The sequence below is a fragment of the Myotis myotis genome, unplaced genomic scaffold (assembly GCF_014108235.1).
Source record: "Myotis myotis isolate mMyoMyo1 unplaced genomic scaffold, mMyoMyo1.p scaffold_m19_p_2, whole genome shotgun sequence".
In the NCBI taxonomy this organism is placed as follows: domain Eukaryota; kingdom Metazoa; phylum Chordata; class Mammalia; order Chiroptera; family Vespertilionidae; genus Myotis; species Myotis myotis.
In genome coordinates, this window is record NW_023416324.1 from 98,642,107 (window position 1) to 98,655,194 (window position 13,088).

General features: G+C 42.4%; 1 protein-coding gene across 4 annotated transcripts in view; it reads right to left on the reverse strand.

Annotated features, from left to right (window-relative positions):
* Positions 1–348: 348 nt before the first annotated feature.
* RPIA (ribose 5-phosphate isomerase A) overlaps positions 349–13,088 on the reverse strand; it is a 31,826-nt gene continuing 19,086 nt past the window's right edge. For 2 of the 4 annotated variants that reach the window (XM_036350548.1, XM_036350545.1), the window contains 6 exons: positions 12,560–12,624; positions 11,272–11,340; positions 10,439–10,580; positions 7,847–7,946; positions 6,213–6,218; positions 349–1,236 (listed from right to left, as the gene is read on the reverse strand). In XM_036350548.1, the coding sequence (XP_036206441.1) occupies positions 1,139–1,236; positions 6,213–6,218; positions 7,847–7,946; positions 10,439–10,580; positions 11,272–11,340; positions 12,560–12,624 (480 nt within the window). In that variant the 3' untranslated portion in view covers positions 349–1,138. The remainder of the gene's footprint in view (positions 1,237–6,212; positions 6,219–7,846; positions 7,947–10,438; positions 10,581–11,271; positions 11,341–12,559; positions 12,625–13,088) is intronic. The other 2 variants (XM_036350546.1, XM_036350549.1) reach the window with 2 other exon arrangements.

Sequence of the window (13,088 nt, forward strand, 5' to 3'; positions counted from 1 at the left end):
CTGAACAAGTCACTGCTCACTGGGCACACAATGAAGATTACAGTGGAGGGAATAAAGGTGAATTCAGGTCACCCATGTCACTGCTTGTCAGCTGCCATAACTAAAGGTTTCACTAATATAAAACTTGGGAATAATTTGATTTGTTTAGCTGTGTTACACTCAATTAACAAAGAAAATAAAATTGATACCAGCTCTCTCAGAAATAAAGGAAATATTTACTTACGCTTTGGCTCAAGATTTCTTGAGTAAATTCCACCCCTTATCAGAGATCCAATGTAAACTGGGTGAGCAAAATAGATTTCTACTTTACCACAAAATTGCTGCAAATTCTATAGTAAAGACAAAGGCTAAGAATGGCACCATATTTTTTATTCCAACCCTCAAACAATATAAAGAGGTAAGAACTTCTGATGCTGAGCCATGCAAGTAATAATAAAGAAACAGGTAAAATACTAACAACAAAAAGACAAGCATTTAAAAGTGTCTCATTTCAAGTGCTTCTGGCCACCTGCTTCCAACAGCAGGGTTCCGAGTGAACCATTGGCCTTCACAGAACCACCAGTTTCTCCCTGGGAGTTTACAATCACTGCGCACCACACCCTACACGCACCAGACTTCTGTAAACCACGTCTTGAAAAGTGCAACAAAGAACTGTGCGTGATCACAACAAAACTGAAACCCGGGAAGGAGCGAGGAAGAACAGCGAGCTCCCATGCTTTCGGTAAGGTGTCAGGGAAGCACCGCTGCTGGGCCCTTCCTTTATCAGTTTAAACAAAAATTATGATTTACATAATTCACCAAACTCAATATTCAGAAGCTTAACCAGCAGGCTCATGTTAAAAATTTAAAAGACAGTCCCCCTCTTTTTATTTTGGTAAATGCTTTACATAAAACATGAAATCAAGTTGTACTTTATTTTAAAAACACAGCATTTTTAATAGTAAAAATATATGTTTATACTTCTCTTTTTAAAAAAGACATTTAATAACAATACAAGAAGGCTGGATTTCACTCCCCACCCCACCCCACCCTGCCAGCAGGACCCTGGCACAGATACATTAAGGCAAAGGCTCCGGGAGAGGCATGTCCACCTGCTGTGGGCGGGGATTCCAGGTGAGCACACTGCACACCTGCAGCATCAGCAGAAAGGCTTCTCCCGCATGTTCACTGAGCCGTCCTGCATCCCAAAGTAGACCCTCTCAGCCATGTTGATGAACAGGCCAGTGTCCACCACACCTGCAGGACAAAGGACAGAAGGAAACATTAAGTTTCAGCTTCCCAAGGCAAGAAAAGAATCAAGGATCTCAGGTTCAGTAGGAGCAGCGACCATTAACAACAATGGACAAATGAAAAGAGATTCTGATTCTCATTATTTCCTCTTACAATTCCTTTCTCCCCTGCTTTCTTGGCTCCCTTTCTACGCCCATATATAGCAGGCTCTCTCCTGCTCAGAGCCTTTGGTCATGCTGCTCCCTTTGTCTGCACTAGTCATCTTTGAGAGCTTCAAAGCTGCCTCTTCTATGTTCTCCAGATGCCATATGACAAGTCATTTTCCAGTTGAAAGGTCTCCCATGACTACTCTCCATAACCATTCCCAAATACTCTAAATCATACTGTCAGCCTTACAGGTTTCCCCAGAGCCCAAGAGGATATTTGCAGTGTGTATACCCAACCAAAGACCCCCATCAAAATCTATAAGCAACTCTCCAAATCAGTCAGAAGACAGGCAACCCAGCAGAAAAATGGGCAAAAGACTCAGAGGTTCTCCACAAAAGAGGTTATTCAAAATGGCAAATAAACATGAAAAATGGGGTCAAACAAGACAAAAAGGAATGCAACTTATAACTATGAGACACCACCAACTGTTCCCCAGAAAGAGTAGGATGAAATTTGATGAGGATGAAAAGACATTTCTACCCATGGACAGAGGGAGTAATTGGCAAACCACTTTGGAAAATGTTTGTTGATATATTCTCTAAAGCCAAACATATTCATACCTAATGATCCAGCAATTCTACTCTAGTTATATAAGCAACTGTTAGGCATACATATGGTCATCAAGAAACATGCTCAAGAACGTTCACAGCAGTACTTTCCCTAGTAGCTAAAAACTGGAAACACCCAAATCCTCTGCTCATCAAGAGCAGACTGAATATGCAAACTTTCTTTCACACATATAAATATGATGGACTATTATTCAGCAATAAGAACTACAAGTGTGAGCAACCTTTATTGAAAATATTTACATCATCCAGTTAACCCTAAACAACTGGGCACCAACTTCCCTTGCAGCAGAAAACTGAAGTATAACTACAGTTGGCCCTCCGCATAGGCTAGACTAACCCTTGGGCAGTATGGATTTCAACCGCAATTGTTAACTGAAAAAGCTGCATATAAGTGGACTCACGCAGTTCGAATCCTGTGTTGTTCAAGGGTCAACTGTATGCACATATGCTACAATGAAATATCAGTGTTCAAGTATCAGAAAAAAGTTTAATGGGGAAAGTGGCACCTGCATAAGTTGCTGTTAGGTAAACTGGTACAATCCATGCAGAGCAATTCAACACCATCTAGAACACAAGATACACTTATCCTTTGATCTAGTGACTCCCTTCTAGCAAAGGACTGGAAACAAATATCCCCTAATGGAGAGCTGAGTAAATAAAATACGCAATAGCTATAAAATGAAATGTTATGCATTATTTTATAACACTGGTTTAGTGATAAACTCCTTTAGCTTTTTCTTGTCTGGGAAGCTCTTAATTTCTCCTTTGATTTTTAGATGACAGCCTTGCTGGGTAGACTTGTCTTGGCTGAAGGTCATTGCTTTTCATCACTTTGAATATTTCTTGCTAACCCCTTCTGGCCTGAAAAGTTTCTGTTGAGAAATCAACTGACAGTTTTATGGGAGCTCCCTTGAAGGTAACTGCTTTTCTTTTGCTGCTTTTCAGATTTTATCTGTCTTTAACCTTTACATCATTGGGGTCATCTTGTTTGGGACTCTTTGTGCTTCCTGGACTTGTGCATCTATATCCTGCACAAAGTTACAGTAGTTTTCAGTCATTATTTCTTCAAATAGATACTCAATTCCTTACTCTTTTCTTCTAGTACCCCTATGATACGGATGTTGTTATGCTTCATGTTGTCCCAGTGGTCCCTTAAATTATCCTCTAATTTATTTTTTGTTTCTGATTGGATGTTTTCTGCTACCTTGTCTTCCAAATCACTGATTTAATCCTCTGCTTCATCTAATCTGCTGCTAATTCCTTCTAGTGTATTCATTTGTTATTGTATTCTTCATTTCAGACCGATTCTTTGTGATTTCCATGTCATTTTTTATACTTACTATCTCTTTAAGTTCTCACTGAGTTCATCCATTCTTCCCCTAAGTTCCTTGACCATCCTTATAACCACTGTTTTGAACTCTCTATCTAGTAGACTGCTTGCCTCCATTTCATTTAGTTCTTTTTCTGAATATTTCTCCTGTTCTTTCATTTGGGGCATGTTTCTTTGTCTCCACATTTTGGCTGCCTCGCTGTATTTGTTTCTGTGTATTAGGTTGAACTGCTGCCTCCCAGTCTTGGTAAGATGGCCTTATGTAGTAGGTGTCCTGTGGGGCTCAATAGTGCTGCAGTCTCCTTGATCACCTGAGTTAGGTGCTCTAGGAATGTCCCTTGTGTGGGTTATATGAACCCTCCTGTTGTAGTTGAGTCTTGACTGCTGTTGGCCCATCTGTGTATGGGGATGACCCTTGGGCTGGCTAACTGTGAGGGTTGAACACCTAATAGTGTATGAGGTACTGTGTGGGGGCTAACCCACAAAGCAGAATTTGCCTCAGCAGGAGCTGGTATCTGCGGAGATCTCCCTTTGGGTGTGCCACTTGTGGAGCTAATTTCTTGTGCTCAGATGTGGTCTGAAGCCTGCCACTGGATGTATTAATTCTGGGGCCTCTTGGGAGAAACGCTAGTGCAGGTCAATGTCAGGTACTACCTATGACTGCCTGTTTAGAGTTCCAAAGCAATCCATAGTTAGTGGCTGCCTCTGCTGGGCCTCACTGCATGTGGGAAGAACCAAGCTGGGCCTGAGGCAGAATACCACCAGTACTGAGTCTGGGGCAGGTCAACAAAAGACACAGCACCCAAGACCCAGCTCCCCATGCTGGCTGCCTATTAAACTAGCCACTAAAAGAGCCTGCACTGCGTGAGTTACATGAGGCAGGTTCTCAGTTGTGCTGGGCTGCATATCTGACGCTTCGGCCAGACGGGGCGCTCTGTGCTTTCTGTTCCTAAAACACGTAGATAGGAATGTGCTGACATCAGGCCAGGCCTTGAGATATGGTCTCATGGCCCCTTCCCAGCATGCTGTACTCTCTGTTCCTAGAACACATAGATAGGAAGGTAGTCACTATAACTGTGTCAGGAACTAATTGTGTACAAAAGGTTTTGTAACTAACTTTGTGGTTTTTGCAAATAAAAACGCTGGAACTCCTGTAGTTGGTGCTGCAGTTCAGCCTCTGCTTCGGCAGGGTGCTGTAACTGTAGTCGCTGGCCAGCTTAATAAAGGCTCCTAAATTTTGATCTGAGTCCCTGGTGGTCGTCTCTGCAGGTCACCCCATTACACAGTGAGTCACCAGGTAGGAACAATAGGTATTCTCCAGATCTATACAGGTTTCAGTATCAGTGCCAGTGCTGAGATTGAGGCAACTCAGCAAAAGTGTCAGGGTATCCAAGTCCAGCTGCCTCCCTGTTGGGTGCCCACAAACCTTTGTAGTAGGGTGGGGTCTCGAGGAGTCATCAGGGTGAGGCCAGCAGAGTTCATCAGGCTAAAACAGAGTAAGACTTGTTCATGCAGAGGGAGGGCTCTGCACAGGAACAGTGACCAGTGGGTGTGTGCAGGGAATAATGGTCTTCACCTGAAAGCCACACAACTCAGTCTCTCCCTATATGTCTCCGACACCCCCTTAGTCTTCCTGGACATCCTTCAGAGTCCCTCAAGAAAGACTGCAGCAGAAACCTAGGCTGGCTGCAGCAAGCAAGGTGTAAGCTTGGCAGGTGGGGCCACAGAGTCAGGAGGGTGAAGCTAGTCATGCAGTTATTTTAAAAAGAAGAATAAGGAAGCTCTATTGACTATTCTGTATTAATCTCTAAGACAGGAAAAACTAGGAAGCAAAACCTGTATCTAGTGTGCTTCCCACTTGTGTAAAAGGGCTGAGGCTGGGGAGGGTTGATTTGTTTACCGAAGAATAACTCAAGGACACAGTTTTGGTAACATTGGCTGCCTACAGACAAGAAAAGTTGGAGGGGTAGAAGGAAGAGATTCTTCACTGTTCACTCTTGTAATATTAAACTATGTAAATTCAAAAGAATAAATAATATTAAACTTCTAGTCCAGGGTTCAGGTCCCTGTTCGGGTGCCAAAATAAAAAAAATAAAAAAATATTAAACTTCTAAAGACACCCTCAAGCCCTAGCTTGTTTGGCTCAGTGGATAGAGCTTCAGCCTGAGGAATGAAGGGTCCTGGGTTCAATTCCAGGGCACATACCTCAGTTTCAGGCTCAATCCCAGGCCCTGTTTAGGGTGCTCATGGGAGGCAATCAATGTATTCACATCAATGTTTCTCTCTCTCTCTTTCTCTCTCCATCTCTCCCCCTCCCTTCCACTCTCTCTAAAAATCAATGGAAAAATATCCTCAGATGAGGATTAACCAAAAAATATTTTAAAAAATAAAGACACGCCCAATAAAATCAGTTATTTTCAATGAAAAGCCACCAGGTAGAGAATAAATCTGCTGAAACACAAAGGTTCCTGGTACTGAACTATGCCAACATAACTGGAGCCTCACAAAGATAAGCCAAGTGGGCCACTCAAGACCCATCCTTTTCAAATTTCTGTAATACAAGGTGACCCAAGAGAAAGTCAAACCAGGTTCAGAAAATGTTTCAAAAAAAGAGCAGAGATGAATGGCAACAGTCTAAGGTCTCATCTGAGAGCAACCTCTCCTCAGGTATGAAGGGCAGAGGTGGCTCAGGATGGACATGGGGAAAGAACCCCAGTAGCTCTGACCCTTCTATAGAGCCTGTCTTCTCTGAGTATAACACAATGGAACATCCAAGGGGATGCATGGTTCAGCTCTCCTCTAAGTGACCTAATGAAATCACATGGGACAAGGTAGGCGACAGGAACAGAAAGAGAAACTTGCCCTGCTTCTCCTACCTTGATCTTGGTCCAGCAGCAAGTATTACAATGGGCCAAATTGGGAAGAGGAAAAAAAAAACAAATCACACAGATGATCCTGGTCGCCCTGTACTAAATAATTTCCTATCTAGCCTCTTTTTTTTTCGTTTTCTTCACTTTAAGTTCTTAAAATTTTAACTATCTCTAGGCTGTGACTTATACTTGAGGTGAAGAGCAAAGTATGGAAGAAATTGTCTCACAAAGGACATCTCAATGCCTCAATAAGCCAACAAAGGTTTGAGCAGGAGCAGCAGAGCTACACAGTTGGACTGGGAGACTTCCTGCAGAGCAGTGCTGACAGTGGCAAGCTGTTTCCTACTTGCCCCCTGGGTTGCCTGTACTATCATTAAGGCAAACCTTCTTATTGTACTAACAATGACCTCTATATCTTATCTTCCTCCTGCTTCTTGGCTCTTTAGTGCTTCCATTAAAAACATAACACTGAGAGAATAAGCCTAATTCAACTCATTTTTTTTATTTAAAAAAATCTGGTAAAAAATACTCAATAGAAGCCTAAAATAGTGAACTAAAGGGTGGAAGAATTAGCTCTTTATTACATGGCATATACTCACACCACTTTCAATCCCAAATACCATGGATAACTTACAATTTAGCATTAATTAATGGTAAAGATAGTATCTTTTCTTTCATTCATTAAACACCGCCTTGTGTTTTAACTCAATCCTCCCAACAATCCTGTGAGGTAGGTATTAGAACGAGCCTTTTACAGAAGAAGGGACAGTAACTAACCGCACCTGGGCCATGCTGACAGAGCAGGGCTGGGTCAGGGCCTGTGCTCTGGTAGTCGGTTCCAAGATCTACTTAGCCACTATCACCTGCTAAATTGACCTTCTCTGCCACATTAGCCAGTTCTGGGCCTAGAATATTCCATGTCATGAAGTATTGGCAGCTAGAATCTTAGTCTCTCAATATGTAAAACTAATATTTTTCAGCTCTCCCTCCTCCTTTTAATCCCCTTCTATGAGCCCTTAATAGCTCCTCCAATACACACTCATAACTCACCTCTACACTGCTCACCCAGCCTTACCCAGTGCCCCAGACCCATGGTTCTTCACTGCTCCAAATGATCATGTCACACAGCCCCTCTGTGACCTGGCTCTCAAGAAATAAGGACTAAAAGTTCAGGCCTAGAGGCCACCTGGGACTCCCATTTTGGTGCCATGGCCTTTGGGCACATCCTTTAACCTTCTCCAATCTGTGTCCACTCTATAACTATGCAATCAAAGTGGGAGTCAGAGGAGACACCTGTAAACAGTTCAGGGTCCAGATTACACTATGCTGAAGCATAGCTCAAAAACTACCTCTATTCATGGAACTTCCCCACACTCCCCAAAAGACACAACCTTGTACACTCTAGACTCTTGGTATTCCTCTAGCAGAATTTAGCACATGCCATCTTATTTGCAGGTATGACTCTACACAACCACAAAGTTTCCCTCTGGTTTATTTCATATTCTGTAGATGGGAGTATTCCTGTAACACATGGCACAATATCTTGCTTGTGGTCTGTATTATTGAATGTGGGTGAATGGAGTTCTTTTCCCCTACTGCTTAAGCAAAGGTCTTGGGAGGGTGACCACCACCCATATTACCTGGGGTCATTTTGATAGCTGTGTTCACTTCACTCCATTTGTGTACCCGGTCAAACTTCCAGTCCAAGATAAAATTTCCATTATCCGTCACCACGGGACCCTAGGAAATAATTTTCCACATTTTCCAAGGATGAAGATAAAGGTAGGTAGACAGGGGCAGGAAAGTGGAAGCAATAACCAAAAACACTTATCCTAACTAACCCACTCCAAGCAGTACTCCCGCCTCATGCTTTCCAGAAGGAAGTGCTGTGAAGCAGTACCGAGCAAAAGCTCTGAGGTCTGAACTTGAGTATAGACCTCAGAGGAGCCACTGACTCCTATGAACCTCAGATTCCTCAACTGCAGAAAAGGAGCATTTCATATTTCATAAGGCTGCTTAGGTATAAACCACATGAGTAAGCATTTACCACAGTGAATGCTCAGAGGGAGTTCAATACTTCTTAGCTACCAATGTGGCATGATATTCTCAGAGCTTCCCATTAAGTACCAGCAATAATGTAAAAGGAGACAATGTTACTTCACAATTCAATTAGGCAGCTCCATCAAAAAGAAGCAGAGATGGGTTCTGAGGTCAAATAGATAGGGGTAGTTTCAGTTAATCCAGAATTCCTCAACAGGTTTGGGCACAAGAAAATGTTTAGTGCCACAAATGCTGACAGAGCACTACAAAGACAAAGAAACTAGGACTCTCCTGCAGACTGGAGGAGAAGGGGTGGGTGCTCAGTTAAGAGGTCCATAAAAGCAAGATGCTGAAGTTCTTGTCTGGAATAATCCCAGCTATGAAGGAGAACCTCCAACAATCTCTTCCTGGCCTTTCAGCTAGAAAGGGAGTCAGAGTCAGAGCTCTATGCAACCAGTATGATTAGGACAATGATTTTTAAAAGTCACAAAAACACCAGGAAGAAAACACATCAAAATAAATTATTTATGGCCCAGCCAGCATGGCTCAGTGGTTGAGCGTCAACCTATGAACCAGGAGGTCATGATTCGATTTCGGTCAGGGTTACATGCCCAGGTGGCAGGCTCGATCCCCAGTGGGGAGCATGCAGGAGGCAGCCCATCAATGATTCTCTCTCATCATTGATGTTTCTATCTCTCCTTTTCTCTCTCTCTCCCCCTCTCCTTTCCTCTCTGAAATCAATAAAAATAGATTTAAAAAAATAAAAATGTACCAAGGAAGATTTACAAATAATCTTTCTTTTCTATATCTTACAAGCTTTTTATATACAGTGGAGCATCAGTTCTCAAACTTCATTCATTCCAGAAGGCTGTTGGAGAAGTGATTTGTTCAAAAACAATCATTTTTTCCCATTAGAAATAATGTAAATTGCATTAATTCATTCCAGACCCCTAAATTATTCCGTTTTAACCTTTCTTTTATACAGTACATGTACTATTTAATCTAATATAATGTACTACTGAATCTATAAACAAACACTTGTTTTCTTAAATTTACTGAACCACCCTACTAGCCTTAAATGAATCACTTTCAGCACTGGTTCTACGGGTGTCTTTCAGGAGGTATGTGGCATCTTCACTTTTTCACATTTTTGCCTCCAAAATGCTGTCACTGATGCTTTCCTTTATCCAAATCAACAATTTTTCTACCTCTTCAATTGCTTGTGATCATTGTTTTGTGAGCACTTTCACAGCCTTAGCAACAAGAGCACTATTGATGGCCTCTTTACCATACATTTTAAAATTGTGCTAATTGTCCATTTTGTCAGTAACAAAAGCAAAAAAAATACACAAAAAATATTCACAGCAATTTCCTGAGATGTTAACAAGGTGAGCTTTATTGTGAAAATGACCCATACTGGCACATTCTCTCCTCTGTTTGTGGCCTGAGAGACACTTTTTTCATGCTGATATAGCAGCATAAAAGGGTTTTCAGGTTGAAAACTGAAGTTTTGTTACAACTTGGTCAAGTGCTGAATTGTTTGAGATGGGAGCCATTTGAGAACAGAGGTTTGACTGTATGTTTTTAAGTATAATTAGTTTTTAGGCTATTACTTTTGCTTTTTTGTTTATTTTTGGGTAAGAAAAACAAGTTCAGTGTAACCAACCTTAAAAGCTGAAGGATTAAGTATCTAGAATCTATTCCTAAGGAGGAGTCCACATCCCCTAAGAAATTCTATTTCTTGTCAAATTTTGTCACAGAATGAGAAAAGAGGAAAAAAGAAAATTATACCACGAGCCCTGAAAAACTTTATGCCCCAGGGGCTTCCCCAAAGCCCAGTTTAGCCCATGTTAATCAGGGTCGTGCAGGGTTCAGGTAAAAATGTCAGATCACCTGAGGAGCATCAGCCCTAACACGAGGCAGAGAGAATCGTTTCCCCATTTGTACGGAAGATACACACTGCATTAAGACTTATCCACAAGAGTCTGAATGTAGGAATTAATAAAGAAGCACTTTACAAATAAAGAAACCAATTTAAAGTAAATAAAGGCTGCGGCCCAGACAGGCTCAGAGGACCTAATGAAACAGAAAGAGTACACTGAGAACCTGGGGACACAAGGACTTTCCCATCACTGATGCAGACACAATACTGAGGCCCTGGACTGTTCTCAAGAAACCTCACCACCACTTACTGCCTTGTTGACGGCCATTCGAAGCTCAACCACACCCCCGAACTTCTGAGTAACAGCTCGGCTCACTGGGACATAAGCCATAGGAATGACCTCGATGGGGATTCCCTTGTGCCACTGATCCCCAAGGTTCTTTGAATCTTTCCTGGAAATAGAGTCAAAAACTACAATAAATATAAATAAGCTCAATGGTACAGATAACACCAAATTCAGGAATGGTGTTAATTTATATGGTGAAATGGCACAGGAGGCAAACAGGAATAATACACAGAGGTTTTAAATGCATCTGAAGTAATGATAACAAAAATGTTGAATTTAATTATGACTAGCTTTGTGTGGTATACAGGTGTTTATTATTTATGTTCTTCCCACAACTATACTTCACAAGTATATACTTAATAAAAATAAATAACAGCCTCAGCACAAGTCCTCTCCCAGACTCCTTGAAGGAGAACCAGAGAGACGGGTCAGACTGTCCACAACAGGAGTCACACGTGACCCTGGAGGAAACAGGGTGTGCTGAGTCACTGCCCGTGGGCAGTGCTTGCCCAGCTTCCTCTGAGGCTCCCTGGGAGGATCAAATGAGTGACATATGAGGACATGCTCTGTTGACATGTGAGGCAAGCTGCTCCTCCTTCCAAAGGACACTTAAAGAGCAATGTCTCCCTTCGGCATGAAAGCATATCGTAACACTCCTCGACACTGCCTAAGTCCCAGGCACGAGTCTCAAAGTCAGACAGTCCCTCCAGGTCTCTAGTTCCTCCTCTGTAAAATACAGATGAGGCCCAAGTCGGACTACCTCCTTGGTGGACAATTCAGAACAATAAACACTATACCTGAAGTCAGCAATCACGATGAAGCGACTGGCATAGCCCGCCACAATCTTCTCCTGGGTCAGGCAGCCTCTGGGAATGGGAAGAAGAAAGTAAACACAGGGCTAAGACAAAAACTTGATTTGAGAACTAGTCAGATACAGAAAATCCAAATTCACTCAATTCTGGTACTTAAAGAGAGCCTCACTTTTTAATTCTTAAAGGACATGACCCATCCTGCTATGCAATGAATTGAACTGTGTTCTATCCAAATTCTAAAGTTGAAGCTCTAATTGGCAGTGTGACTGTATTTGGAGATGGGGCCTCTAAGGAAGTAATTATGATTAAATGAGATCATATGGGTGCGGCCCTGGTTCGGTAAGATGAAAGTCTTAATGACCAGAGAGTTTACTTACTCTCTCCCCTCACCATGTGAAGACACAGTGAAAGGCAGCCACCTTCAATTAAAGAGCCTTCAGAACTAAGAAATTTCTGTTGTTGCAGCCACCCAGGCTATGGTGTTTTGTTACGGCAGCCAAAGCTAAGACACTCTCTTTCCACCACATGGACTATGGGAAACCTTAGCTTGTGTCTGGGAGAAACCCAGAAATGGGACAATGGTTCCCAGTTAGACCAGGGCAAATGCCATCTAAGATGCATATGTGAGGAAGTCCCAAGCTTAGGGAAATGTCATCTGAGCATGGGGTCTATAGCTTGAGAAGTAAGGTAAGCTTGGAACAATCTGACTTATAGGCTATTTGACAGTCAGGGTGATGAAGCAGAGAGAGCACAATGAGCTTTTAAACAAATTTGTGTCATTTCAAGAGTCTACTTGATTATAAGAACCAGCAGAACAGGAAATTCTGCAACTCACCCTTCCCTAACCCCCAAATCACCACTTAAACACCTGATGTTTTCTAAATGAATGAATACATACATCACTAAGTACTCAGAGGTAAGAGCAGCTTTAAAGCAACGATCACACACTGGTGCCCACAGACCTAGTAATCTAGCCCCAGTAACATGCTTGTTTAGCTCGCATAATTTTAAAGCTTGAAATCACAGAAGAACATGGACACGGAGAACCTATTAGGATGAATAATCTCACTGAATAGGCCCAGGTTCCTAGTCACCAAATTCTGCAACTAATAACCAGAAATGCCAATTCGGCTCTCCAGCCATAGCTCTTGGCATCCTAGTAGAAAGACAAACTCAGGTACATCACAGTGGCAATTTGCTTCTTCTGAAATCCATTTTGCTTTGCTAAGAACTGGCAGACACTCCTTAGCAAGAAAGTCGCCACAATACTCACCCACCACCCTTGATGAGATTGAGATCAGCATCTACTTCATCAGCACCATCAATGGCGAGGTCAATCTGTGTTGGGAGAAGGAAAGATAGAAAAGCCACTATGCCTTTGAAGGGAAGGCTCTGTACCAAGCTTGAACATGCAATACCTTCAATACAATCAGACCCTCAGCAGCCCGTCCGACTAGCAAGGCACAGTTACCTGCTTTTAACCAATCAAGACCCTAAGGCTCTGAGAGGTTAAACTGTTCTCCTAGAGCAGCGGTTCTCAAGCTGTGGGTCGCAACCCCTTTGGCGGTTGAACAACCCTTTCACAGGGGTCGCCTAAGACCATCCTGCATATCAGATATTTACATTACGATTCATAATAGTAGCAACATTACAGTTATGAAGTAGCAACAAAAATAATTTTATGGTTGGGTCACAACATGAGGAACTGTATTTAAAGGGCCAGAAGGTTGAGAACCACTGTCCTAGAGTCACCGAGAAACAAGCATGGGGCCTGGGGACCCCTCAGTCCAGCTCTTACATTC